This window comes from Diprion similis, chromosome 2, assembly GCF_021155765.1.
Source record: "Diprion similis isolate iyDipSimi1 chromosome 2, iyDipSimi1.1, whole genome shotgun sequence".
In the NCBI taxonomy this organism is placed as follows: Eukaryota; Metazoa; Arthropoda; class Insecta; order Hymenoptera; family Diprionidae; genus Diprion; species Diprion similis.
In genome coordinates this window covers 20714538-20729164 of record NC_060106.1, presented here as the reverse complement: position 1 = coordinate 20729164, position 14627 = coordinate 20714538, and the positions used below count along the sequence as shown (strand labels likewise).

The 14627-nt window shown below is 39.6% G+C and overlaps 1 protein-coding gene across 1 annotated transcript in view; it reads left to right on the top strand.

Annotated features, from left to right (window-relative positions):
• The window catches only part of LOC124416319 (SNF1-related protein kinase catalytic subunit alpha KIN12-like), a 43817-nt gene that overhangs the window by 3401 nt on the left and 25789 nt on the right, over nt 1-14627 (top strand). Inside the window, exon 3 of the mRNA XM_046897251.1 lies at nt 3088-3254. Coding sequence (XP_046753207.1) covers nt 3088-3254 — 167 coding nt within the window. The remainder of the gene's footprint in view (nt 1-3087; nt 3255-14627) is intronic.

Here is a 14627-nt window from a genome sequence, read left to right as displayed (position 1 = left end):
CTGTTAAACTATTATTATACAGAGATCGCGTGACCGAGTGTATAAGGTATAAAAAAAATACATTCACACATACATGCATACATGCATACATATGACGTAACGTCTACGTGCGAAAGAAACACTTACGTGATTGTCTTCTGTTTCACGCCGTTTAATTAATAAATTACACCCGTGTAGCTAGCATATAATATCATTCCACGTGTGTTCGTTCACGCATAGGTATGTACATACGTATGGGTGTGTATGGAGATTGTAATGAGCAATTAATCGGAGTATATCCGGCATCGTTCATTCACTTTGTATTATACAAACCGCGTCTAATCACATCGCAGGCCTTGTAAGAATAATATTACATGCCTACATATATATATGTGTGTGGTGCTTGCTCGCAATGATTAAAGCATGATTAACTAATAACAATTGTATACGTATCTAATTCTGTATCTTAATTCTTCCTAATTGCCTTATTACATATATATTATTTCAAGGGTAGTGTTACAGTTGTAGATTCACGCTAAACTCATTTTCTCCGATTAGGTAGGTGCAGCCTGCGCAACCCCCATGCCGAATACCTGTAACCTCTACCACCTGCAGCTCACCTGCAATTGCGTGCGCCGAGCGTGATATTCACCCAGCGTTTATATCGTGGGGATAAAATTCTGCCACGTCATACCTCCCGAGTCGATATGCATAATTCATTGGCTTTGCACCCTCACCGCGCGACGCAGGTGATCTCATTCGTTAGAACGTTGCTTTCGTGCTTTTTGAAGCTTTTGAATCAACCCCAATACGAGATTTCCTAAATCAAAAATAATAGGAAGGAAAAAGTTATGAAATTTTTTTTTTTTTTAATTTTCTCAACCGCTTGCAACAAATTCAAAGTCTATCAAAAGCTATCGCAGGTATTTTAGAATTTGGAAAATTATCAAACACTGATCCACAAAAAAAAAAAAAAAAAAAAAAAAAAACTGAAGATCAATTTCAGAGAAAATCTTACACTTAGAAAAAAATCTCAGGCATAAAACAGCAGTGTTAAAATTTTTCAATTCAACAATCATTATATATACATGTTACCGTTACGACATACGAAATTTCAAATCTAAAACCGTGAAAAAAACTTTTCTCAGTATTCGTAAAATCCTTTGCGAATTGCTTGGCAAAGTTTATTAGAAGAAAAAATGGGAAATATAATAAAAAAAATATTGTTCAAACGATAAAGGCCGTAAGGTTATGATAGATATTTAAAGCACCGAAGAAGTATCGAACACTCGGTGTAACTTAAGGTATTGAAAACCAGCTTGGCTATAAGTATAAGGTGTTATATGTGTTATCGCATAAGGCATCGTTTATGGTTATTATACTACATCTCATTTTAGTCGGTGACGGAGGGTGGAGGGGCGAGGAGGGGGGGGGGGGTGGAAGAAAAAAATTATCCTTGGAGGGAGCATCTGCGCCGGCATGAATATCGCGAAACACATAAGTATATCCGCACTTCTCTTTCCTGCTGAGCTATTTTCTTCACGCCCTCGGTCATATACCGAATAACTACTTGGCGGTTGAGGGGTGGGGGGTGGGGGCAGGGGGGGGGGCGACAGTGTCACTTTGCAGGGCGCAGTAAAAGTGTCACGTGACGTCTAATATCGAAGATTTTTCACACTCTCCGTAACGTTTACTGCGGCCCTACGTCAATTTGACACATCATCCCTTCCTTTACCCTTCGCTATGCGAATGTTTATCCGCAACGATATTCAATTGTTTATTTTATTTTGCAAGTCGAATGACCTATCATCCTCACCCTCCAATCGAAAAGTTTCCTTTTTCACTCCGCTATTCACTCGCGGCGGTTATTTCAATACCGCAGCCGTCGAAAATCTGTATATTGTATTTAAATTTTTTATTTTTTTTCATTTGACTACATGATTTTAGGCACAGATCGTAAAAAATTTGTATTATTCAGTTTATTTTTGATATTCTTGTGATTTACGCGTTGCGAATATTCTTACGTTTTTATACTTCAAACTTTTTACAAGTTCGTGAAATATTGCCGGAATGTTATCTTCTTTTTTTTTTTTACAACTTAGAAACTAGTTATTTTATCTAAACAAATCAGTGTTCGAGCATTCTCGAAAATCTAAAAAAAATTCCTAAAAATTTTAAATCTTTAACAAATACTTTAAGACGAAAGACGAAAGATTCGATTATTTCTTTGTGTTCTGGCAAAGTAGCTATATATGAAATAGTTCAAATGAATATATTGTATCGCGCTCATTTCTCTCTCATTTCACTCGCTATTTGAAATTGTCCTCACACACGCACTCACACTCGCGTGCAATGTTTATGCTGTCCGTCTCTACCTCAAATCTCGCCACTTGTTCGTGTCGCGACTCAATACAGATCAACTGTGTATTTCACGTACTCTCTATACTAACTCAAAATCGTATCTGTGAATCGTTTGTGTATTCTCTCGTCTCTGTAAACCTCAGTTGTCTAACCGATCTCTTGCGATACGGATCGTATTGCGTATCATTATCAATAAAGTATCTCGTTATTGTTAATCAACTTTCTATATCGACAATTATCATCCAGATTCCTCACTTTAGTTAGTTATCGCTAATTCAAGGATCCTACGTCAATGATCCAGAATCTTTCGTTATCTCTACAAACACTTTGTCTATTTTTTATCCTGTTACTGAACAATTTTATTCAGTCAGTATATCGGTCTTTGTTAATTCTTAAATGATTCAGAATCTTTTTCTCAACACATTCGAAACGATCGACATATCGATTCTTGTAAATCGAGTATGTATTATTAAAGCGCTAAAAGGGGTTAAAAAGTGTACATTTTTTCAATTTTTGAAAATATAAGGATATTAAAACGTCATGGATGTTTCGATGTTGATAACTAAAGAACGATTCCCATGAAAAACTGAAGACTCCGAAACATGCTGTTAACTGAAAAACGTCCGAAACAAACAAATTAAAAACTGTGAGGTCAGGACACTTTTCTTCGTTGATTAGCGAATAACTCAATCAGCAAACCGACGATCCCCGATCCACGGTCATTTAACAATTCAGTAACTGTTTCAGTGCGGGTCGGTGTACTACTTGGTGTTAGAATTGGCAACGGGAGGCGATCTCTCGAGTCACATAAAAAACCAGCCTCTGTGTCGTCTCGATGAGAAAATGGCAAAAGGTTACGGACGGCAGCTCGTCTCGGCCCTGGAACACATGCATTCCAGAGGAATCGTCCATAGGTGAGTGCTGTTCCATTTCCCTCCGAGTCACCAGTAATAATATTAATAATAGACATTTTTCAACTTGGGTAACACTTTATTCTATTTGAAATAAAAAAAATTTTCATCAATTTCTTTTGCCGGAGAAAGTTTTTTTTCTTTTGCCGTGAAAAAAAAAATCTCTGTATAATTGGTAAGTGAAACTAATTCAGCAGTTTTTTTGAGGTTGTTTTTTTTTTCGAAACAAGGTGTCGCACTGATGTAATCGTGTATGGGTTATTCCACGCCAACTCGACCAGTGTTAAGCCCCGAATATCTCAAAATCATTTTTTACCGAATAGAATGTTAGAAAAAAACATTAAATAGTTTTGAGATAGTCGGGGCTTAGCACTGGTCGAATTGGCGTGGAATACCCCATATTGTGAATTTTATTACAATTTACTATACTTAAACGGTTAGACCTGATGTTCCAGAAAAAAACAGCAAATATCGTTGATATCTGAAACACTTTGCAATGAGTATAATGCAACGAGGTGTAAAGTAGTCGTATAAGTATATGTGATGAAAAAAAAAGGGGGGTAGATAAGGTGAAAGTCATTTTTCTCCGTAGTGCGAGGAGTAGATATTGCGAGCAAGACTTTCGTGCCGTACAAATCGGCCAATTCATAAGCTTCAGATTTCGCGCACAGGCAATAAGGAGGGCGAAGGTATGGTTTCGGATTCTGAGAATAGTTTTCGCAGGGTGTATGGATGGATAAGGGAGGGTGTTGTCGTATAGGTACTGCAGTGCAGCCGGAGTGACACCCTCGAAATTCTTTGGCGTAGGGTTTGTAGAGTGACACGTAATAAGGAAGAACACGTGACGCCAACGCCGGAAGAAGAAGACGAGAAAAAAGGGAGAGAAGTTTGACGACGGGGTGGAAAATTGGCGAATATAAAACAGCCGAGAATATCGCGTACATATATATATATATATATATACACATACATGTATACATATATATAGACGCAATATTATCCAGCATCTGCTGATGCCCGGCATTATACATATTATTATTATAACTGTAGGCTAGGCAGTTTGTTTTTGTCGAAACTGCAAATTCTCAATTTTGCCTCAAGTTGATAGATCGCTTTGCCGAAACTCTATCGGTTCACCCTCAAATCGGACAGCTTTTCTCACCCTCGCGGCCACCGGAAACTCTGAGCGATATCACGACGCGATATTAACGCTGCATTGAGCTTTTTAAAGCGCTTTGATTTACAGAATTAGGCATTTTTCAACTTGTCGTGCAAGACTTCAAGCTAGAATTTAATTTTAAAGTTGTCTCATTTTCTTAAAATATATTTTCAAACTCTGAAATGAATCCTGAAGATGAAAATTTAGGAGTAAAAATTTGGTGACGAAACTTGCTTAAAATTTGATAAGGGTGGAACTTTTTTTTATTATTCTTATTGTTTTTTGAAAGCGTGACAATTTTCTCAAAAAAAAATCTTCGCAAGGAATTTCGTAATAATTCTGTCATGATATATATATATATATATGAACGTGTATAATATTTCATCCCCCTCAGAAACGGCAAACTCTGATTCATCATTCCACAGCTATTCCGATATCGAGAGGAATTTTTCAAATAACAAACTGGAAGACAGAGACGCGTGCCATATATGATACTCGTTTCAATTCGAGGATTTGAGAGTAAAACCACCCCAGCCGAGATAAAAATCGTGCAATATTCGATGGAAGTAGTGCAGGATGAGTATTTCTCGGAATCGAGGAAAAGTACGAGATCAAACCTCCTTGGAGGGTTGGCTCGATCCTACAACCGACGAAGTCGTAAAAATGCTCGAAATGCGAAACCCGGTTCAGTGCCGAGTTGGAATCGGAATCGAGTATATCGCGTGCCTATTGTGACATGGAAACATAATTTCAGGAGCCGTTCGATTCGAGTCATAAAAACTCCGCGTTCTTTCTGAAATTCGCACATTCAGATCTGCGGGAATTGCCTTATTACACTAACCATTCAAAGCTACTCTTCTTGACGCGTTTTTTTTTTTTTTTTTTTTTTTATCTCATACACATACTCTCGTGTGCCGAACATGCAGCGGGGGAAAACCGGTCGAATATCGTCCTTTTTGAGAAGATCCAAATTTACAGAGAGACCGCAAACCTTCAGGTACAGAGACACGAATTATAGAATTTGGCGAAAAGCTCGAGCCGCCAATTTTCTACCCGCGTTACCTCATTTCAGCTGATCCAGATTAGTCTTCGGAGGGCTTGCAAAAGGGGGGGGGATAAGGACATGAAAGCACCGGCTGGCTTAGATATTCTCCTATTTCGCCCGCTCACCTAAACGCGTGCCCAAGACGAGCGATAGCTTACGTGATTACGCATTCTTTGTGCCGCAGGGGCGAGGGCGAGAGATGCAGGAGATAAGGGGGAAGGTCCTGCGGGATGCAGGACGGGAATGAAAGGCCTCTGATCCTTACCGGGTAATTGATCCACCGGTTCACCGATCTTTCCGGGGCCTTTCTGCACTCGGAAAAAGAAGAGAGAAAAAAAATACACCCAATTCCTCTCGATCCTCCCTTCGCTTCTGTCTTACGGATTTTGTCTTCGTGGAGAGAAGATGAGGAAGGGAGGAATGGATAGAGGAATTATCTTTGGTCGAAAAGCAGAACGCTTGGATATTCGCCTCTGGAAATCTTCTTTCCGGGAAGGAAACGCAGTTTAATTTCCTTCGTTACTGTTTCTGTGAATTTAAAATTTCACTTTTGATTGTTTTTTTTTTTTTTTTGGAACTTGGGTGTAAATTAGGTATGATTTAAACGATCTTTTCCGCATTTGGATGCGATTTATTTTCAAAACGTACCTTGTTCGAGTGAAATAACGGATTGGGGCGGGCTGTCACAGTGCATACAAACCAGCTTGGATCTTATATTTTTTAGATTTTCTGATCACTTGATTTTTAGTTTATTGTCTTTTTGATTTGAGTTCGAAAAGTAGAATGGTCGCGTAATATCGAGTCCTTAGAGAAGTAAAAGTTTAGTTTACAATAATTTAAAGCGTAAATTGGAAGCCAAATATGGAAAATCGAAATGTGAAATCGTCCTAAGAAATATAAGTACAAGGTGCGGAAAGACCGAATAGTCGGAAGATTTTATACTTTGGCTTAGCCTATTATCATCGAACTATTTTTCATCTTTCTAAATCAATTTGAAAATTCTACATCTCACCCCCACCGACCCACACATTAAGGTTTGCCTTTGGTGTCGTAAAATTTATTTAGGAATTGAAAAACCTCAGAAATAAGTATCTCCATTCGATAAAGGTAAAAAAAAAAGTTGATAGTCGAAAGGGAAGCAAAACTCTTTGTCAAAAAAGTGCGTAAAATAAGAAAACTAAGAAGTGCGAGCTCGCTGATTACATAGAGAAATTCCCACAGCCGGTGGATCAGTCGATTCTGATGTAATGACCGAAACCGACGGTGGTTAAACCACTTCAGAAGATATTTAGCGGTGAAAATGGGCGATCGAGCTTGCGGGGCCGGGTTGGGATTAAATGAGGTGGTGAAATTTCATTCGGGCGCCGAGGAAGTCTTGCAGTGGCCTGATTAGCGCAATCCCGCTAATGCCTGCCTGACCCGTCCCGGCTCACAATCAGTTCCCGGATAACTAGCGCGGTTCTTTTGCGGATTCCGCGAGCTATGAAACGCCCGGTTAACCGCAATCGGCTCCAGTGGACAATCCGAAGAGGGAAGACTAGGAGGGAGGACTAGAAGCGGGGTTCGTTTAACGGCAATTAACTTGGCGATGCTTGATTTCCGCCCTCCGTCGCCCAATTTTTAACTTCCCGCCCCTTCCTTTTGAAGAAGAAATAGAACGAGGGGAGTTGTTATAATCACCCCAAAAACAAAAAGTTGAGCTTTGCTAGATCTCGACATTTCAAGGTCTTTCATTTTTGGATGCATGTCTCGAGTTGTGATCCAATTTTTTTTTCGACGAGATATGGAGAACGAATGAACGGATTTGGCTGGTTTTGGTCTCAATCGATGGGGAGTAGAATTTGGATATGATCGGTCTGGTATTTTTTGAATTATTCGATTAACAATATCGAAAACAAATAAAAATACTGATGATGTTTCGAGAGTGGATCAACGGGTTTCGATGATTTTGGTACGAATCGATGCAGTTTATCTCATTCTTAGCTTGGAACTGACTGAGTTTTAGATTTTATCGGTCACATAGTTTTTGTGTCATTTGAACTGCAAGATGCAAAAAACAAAAATTTCATTCGATAATGTTTTATGGGCTTGAAATGTATCTCAGCGGAAAGTTCTCAGGCCGGCCCAATCAAGTTCAGCCTAATTAACCGCTTATCATTCCTGTTATACAAGACATTCTGGGAATCTGAAAAACGCCACATCTGTTGGGAATTCTGAATTCTGAATTTTCTTTTCACTCGTGACCGTAAAACAGTGATACTACTTAGATAAAGCTCAATGTTTTAGGATTGGGAGTTATATTTTCACCTTAATTTTTCGCGTGACGTAACCTCGCTCGTCGAAAAGCAGAACGAGCAAATAATAAAACGTGCGATGTACTGATTTGTCAATCTATGTTAAGAACCGATCAAAACTCGTCTACGGAATGAAGCAAAATTGCTGAACTCTGAGCAGAAAATGTATTTTCATGGGATGAAAACTTGCGAGTACCAACTACAATAGAATATTTTATAAAGTTCACTTAGAAAAAGACAGATTCATGCTTGCGAAACTATTAATAATGCTCCAAAATTAATGACTGCGGTTATTTTCTACTCTGCAACAGCTGAAATTGTTTTAGAGGTTATGTCACCTCTGTGAAACTACTACCTCACCGAAAAACATAGAACTCTGTCTAACCTACGTCATCATTTTACTGTCGTACAAGGTGCAGATAAAATTTGAGAATACGACCATATAATTGTTTCATTCTTCGGGGATTTTCCGAGCCTCGTGAAATCAGCCCCTTTTCTTTCTCTCTTCGTCTTTTTTCGCTCGTTTCTTTCCTTCGACACTGCACTGCAACCCTTGCGAATAACAGCTTGTTAGACGAAATTCCCGTTTTATTTTTCTCCTCACGCTTCTTCTGTGCATACATACGTACTCGTCCCTCCTTTCTTTCTCTGTCAGACGTCGATGAAGATTTACCCTCGAGGTTTTCAAAGCGTTACACACTCCGTGGAGGCCCCACTGTCGACAGCTTTAAGAAGATGCTACAATCAGCCTTTACCGACCGAGTAAAATTCACTTTTTTACTATTATGAAAGCCTACGCAGCATTTCAGACGTGAATATGCCACTGTCAATGCAATTGTAAATGTAATGCCGAACAAAGATATCCAAAAATTTGTTATTGTTCATAACATTTTCTACTAAAAAAAACTGGTATTCGATTCTAATGAAAAGTAGTGCTCGTTTGATTCGTTAATAAATTTCCTACGAATCGATCGTAAAATAAAATCATTGTAATTTGTAGGCCATTAAGTTATGAAATAGCAAAAAATACAATAATATCATCAAAAATCGAACTCAAAGATTTTTTAAGAATTCATTTTCGAATAAAATGAGCTTTTATTTATCAGAAGCTTACAGGCCATATGGAATGAGAAACAAAAAGAATAATAAAATAAAAAGTTTTCCCTGATTATGTTAATACAACAAGGTATTTTCAGTTGAAGTTTTGTATTAAAAATTTCTTTATTCCACCAGCGAAACTTTTCAATTCTAGTGAAGTTACAACTGGATCAGCTTCATTCAGACTTTTCAAAATTTAGTTTCGCCACGGTCTTGTCTCGGCACATATCCGACGTAACCCCTAAAACCCCAACCAAAGTTAGAGGTTGGCTTAAGAAGGCGGTTTTAAGAACTAAAACATGTCGGTAATGTTTGGTCGCACTTATGCAAGAAAAGCCATACCTCGTACGCAGAAGGGCCGTAAAAAGTTCGCCAGACTATTAAAAAATGGTGTACGCTGAAAAGTAATATTATTAACGCGCTGCGGTCATTTTACGTCACGAATGCGCACGAGTGCAAAAGCCACGTGACCGCAAATGTGTTTCGCAAATTTTGAATACACCGGATTCGTGTCACGTGGGCAATTAACACGTGCTCGAAGATAACCGCCAATGACGAAGAGGACAGTAGACTCTCGATCCTGTAAGGACGAAGTGGGGGTACGTATACGTAATAAACGTAGCTACGCCTGAAATCGCGAATCCGGCAACTTTGCATGCGCAGATGTAAACGGAACTTTCCTCAACGCAGGAGAAGTTTACGCAAATCATGCTGGGAAAAAACATCACTCTTGCATTTATTACGACACTATTTATATCGTCTAGACTGTGCGATTGATTGGTTGATTGATTGATTGGTTGGTTAATCGAGAAGCGATGAACTTATGGGCCGATTGGTTGATTAATCGCATAGCGCTAATTCATATAAATGGAAATCATCTTCGAGAGAAATCAGTTCCGTTCTTTCGGCCACGATCAGGTAAAAGAAAAACTCGAAGAATCGATAAAGAAGAAGACAAAAAAAAAAAAATTGCGAGATAAGCTGCCACTTAATAAAAATCAGCACTCAAATATCTGGGGAAAAAAAAATTCCCTATATTTTCATTTCGTCCGAGGTTGAAATTCCGGCACAGCTATGACGTAGTGGATGTTTTCCAGAGTGCGCAGAGTCGAACCCAAGGCTGAAAAATATTTTTCGAGGAATTTCAGGAACTGTAAATAATCGGAAGGAAAAAGAAGGAAGGAATTGCAAAGTTTTCAAACGACCAGCAACTTCCTCCCTAGTTTTAAATTCATAATTTCATTCGCGATTTTTGTTTGCCCTCTTCCTCTCTCGAGATTATTCGCACGTCTCGTGAGATTTTCGCCCTACTCATACGGAGGGGAGAAAGCCTTTATGCAAAATCAAGAGGATACAAAGCCGAAGCTATTCCTTTACGTGGCGTGCCTTGTACTTTCGGTGTAAACGATTATCGGATAATTGAACTTTGAGAAATTCCGCAGTGAAATGAATTCAAACATCCGTAAGATCCAACGCGTGCATATGTATAATAAATAGATTCTACCTGTGTATTATACCAGAAGCTTTCAGTGAAACTCAACGCTCTTTGATTAAGCAGCAATACAAAGTGTGGTTTTCCATGTAATCTGCTGGCGTTGAGCGGTGAGTTTCACAGAAAACTCCCGGTATGTATACCAGAAAAAATGTTACACCGTTGAAGATAAAAATAGATCGTTGCTGTCGTGAGTTTCCGGTGAACTTATATCAAGACGAAAGGTGGGTTTTGAAATTCGGTAAACGTATATATTATACCGAAGAAATAACCTTTCGATCAAGAAATGCATCGCGAAATTTTACGGACGTGAGCGTTATTGGGAAGTCGAGTGTCGCGGTCTTTTGATCATGGGTCTCCATGAGAAGCCGAGTTTCTTGGAACCTGGCCTGAAATCGTCTGGTGCAGAAACAACGACTCACCGGGTTCGGCGAAAAGAGATAAAGAGAAACAGGAAAATGCCGATAAGGTATATTGAGTGGCGCAGTGGATACTAAGAGAGGGAAAAAGTCTCGCCTCCCAAGTCCTTCGCCATTTGATTTATACCCCGAATCAATTAAGGATATGCAGCCCCTGTTTTCCGCCCCGGAAGTGGCGGAAGATCCTTGGCCCGATCCTGGGAGGAACGGAAAGGGAAGGAAAGTGATGGGATTGAACTTGCGGGACGTTTAGCTAGACTCGGCAAACGCAATTAGATACGAAACTGCAGCCCTGCGGACATCCGATCGATGCGATTCCTTCCGCGACATTTCCACTCTTCCCTGCTGCTTATTTCATTCGGCCTGGATGTCGGCCCCGTCAGCACTCGCGATATTAGAGGCCCGGACCCCTGCAATCCTGCGGGATGAACGGAGTCGTTCGCTTCCTCTCGAGTCTCGACCACTCGATTAATTGGCCTGCAAGTCGAAGTCGCGCCTCCCTCGCTGATTCTCATCCCGAGAGGAAAAGATGCGGGGATTTTGGACTCGAGGTGTTCTCAGTCTTGTACGAGATAATTGTTACTATTACCTATATATATCTAGATGAGGATTAAATTATTCGTATGTACTAAATGTATAGAAAAATTCATCATCTCACGAAATTATCTCCTTAAAGATCATTTATAGATAAGCGAAAAGATAATGGTAAAGAACAGGAATTCTCTCAAAAAAAATCGTGGAATGGTGTGATAAATTAATTCAATGTTTCCGGTGTCGCAGGTGAATATTTACTCTTAAAAGCATGTGCTTCAAGTATTTTTGAGATCGAGGAATCCCATCATGACTATAAAGAATAATTTTTTCAGCGTATTCATGCAGTTTTGATCTCTAATGAAGTTGAGAAATTTTTTATCATGTTTTGAAACTTGTTCGGGACAAATTTTTCTTTCGAAAAATATTGAATAATAATATTGTTGAGTTGAAATAGTCAATTTCAATAATGGGATGAATTTATCTAATGATAACGTTATTACCTACAGAGGGTAACTTATCATCTGAGTTAGGTATAAACTTACAACGTATTATGCATAACTTAACACTGGTTATTCTCATTTTCCTATTTCGAACTCAGTACTTGTCGCGCCACTTGTAACGATGATTAACGAGGTAATCCCGGTTATTAAGAGCCATCGTAGGGTCATTAGTTTGCTCACCCCGCCCGCCAGGGATAATAGAATATTGCTAAGGCTGCAGGGGACGAAGCGACGCGTCGCGAGATGAAAGAAATGCCGCCCCCGCCGATCAGAAAGCAACGTGAACTTCCAGGGGGATGAAGGGAAGGGAGGGAGTCGAGGGATTAATCAGCCTTCGTCTCTGCAAGGACGAATCGTGGAGATCCCGTTCAAGAAAAACACGAGGATCGAGGGGCGTATTTTCTTTACCGAGGGAGCAATTCGAGTTTCGCGGGGATGTCAAAAGTCGAGCTTTTCGGCAGGTATCGCAGCCTGCAGCTTCGCTTTTAGCAAGATTCGCATTGTAAATCGTGAACTTCTTTTGCTACCTCGGGACGAAACTTCTCCAGCAGCTCGTCTTTTATTCCATGAATTTCCTCTCGGAAGTCGCTGGGTGATATCAAAAAGCACGCGGGTTTCAAAATTAAACTTAAAAATCAATGGAAAATTATGGGAAAATCTGTACAGCACTAACCTAGCAATGATTTTAATTCAAAATGGAAATCAACCGATCGCAGATTCAAACGAAACTCGATTTCCGGGGCAGATTTTATGCTTGATTTATAACTTCCGAAAACTGACAACACGGCGGTGTAATTCTTGGAGAATCGTTGCGGCGATAGAGGTTTTCCCTATTATTGTATGCAAACTGCAAGCCAAGTGTGAACCGGATGGGCGTGGGAACGTGACTCGAATAAAGTTTTTCCTTCGCTCCACGATCTCTCAAGCTCCTGACCTTTGATTAGTAATTATTCGCGTGGTTGACTGCCTCTTTTCAAGCATTTGCCTCCGGACTAGTAATTACGAAACGCACGGAACTCCCGAATCCAAATTCGAGGCTGCGGTGAATTGAGCGTGAAGCCCCGATCCGGCAACATAAAAATTGCAGCCGGATGCTCACGAGTGCCGTTTTCAAATTTCCCGGTTCAAACACCTTTGAACGTTCTTCCATCCCCCGTTCTTCGCGATTAAAAATTCCCCTCGTAATAAATGGATGAAAATTGGTATAACATTCATCAGATTTGGATAGAAAAATGTCCTCAAAAACAAAACCAGCGTTTAAAAACAAATAAATAAATAAAAATCACGGATAGTTTTTGTACCAACTAAACAAGAAACAAAAAATCTTTAGTTTAATATCCTACGTGCCAGTTTTTTTTTTTTTTTTTTTTTTTAATTCTATTTCTTTCTTCCCCATATCCGAAATAAAACGAGCCGATGCAGAATCGCTCTCGCGTTGGCTCGATTCTCTGTGTCGTTACTTCATTAGCCGTGCGGCCCTAGAAACGGGCGATAAATCAGCGAGCTCTGCACCCTTTGCCAGGTGGAGCGTTATCGCAGCGTTATATAGAGCCGCACCCACACAGAGCAGCCGCAGCAATTCGTGATCCATAAAGTCACCGATACACGCGCGTGAATCACAAACGCAACACCCGGTTATCATTCTTCCCTCGTGTTCGACCAAGGCTACACGGTCTGAAACAGAGTCTGAAACACGGATAGAGTTACATTCGAAGTTGAACAACCTTGCTTCCACGTGCCGATGAACTTCTCACTGCCGCAGGAATTAAATTCGCTCGTGTTTCGTTTATTCATACGCGCTTTTCGAATTTTACGACTTTTCAAAAATTTATGATTCTAAATAATTAGTACTTATATATATATATATGTATATACTCTTAACGAGTAGCTTTGACGATCTGTTGATTATAAGACAATTATCAAGGTTTTCCGATTATTTATCATCCAATATTAAATTATTTCACTCAGCTTTAATGACGCTCTGTGTTTTCCGCCTTGCTTTCTCTATCCGTTTCAGGGATGTGAAAAGAACGAAAAAAGAAACGTGAAAACGAGACCAAAAAAACCAAAATAAAAGAAAGTACAAAAAAACAGAAAGAAAAAAAAAACGGTGGAACATCTCATAAATCAGACCACTTTCATAACGCTAAGTGATTTGTGAGACCGGGAAGAAATAAGAAAAAGGAATAACAAGCTCAATACAAATTCACGCTGTCAAGTTTGTCTTGCTTAACACGCGAGACCTCCGCCACCCTCGCCACTTGTATTCTAGGTCAGCATAACTATATAAAAGTACATATATACATATATATATATATATATATACAATATATATGCGAAAACTGAAAAGGTCGGAAGTCGCAAAGGTGAACTAAATTTTCTCAAACCCAGCAAATTATTAAAAAACACGTGCAAAGAAATATGCAATTATTAGGTGCACTTTGATAGAAAAAGATTTTTCACGCATAATTATGATTTGTTGAAAAATACAAATTCACAGTGATATTTCCTTAACGGTATTTTGTCGAAATACAAGTATAAGAAAAACTGGAAGATCTGGGACAAATTTTCAGGTCAGTTCACACGGTTGAAGATTACCCGATATCGTGATCGTTTTGCATTACGTTTTTCATGGAGGGCAATGATTCACCGGCGATTGTCGTAGCGCCCTCAGCTCTTGCGTGCTTCTGTGTATTATATAGATTTTCGGTCAACCGGACCTTCAGAAAAACCCACTCAAATCCCTGGAAACTCGGGAAACCCCTTCCTTGGATATTCCGCAACCCCGGAACGCGAATCGACCCGAGTATGCGTGGCAATATGCCGATCGATTGC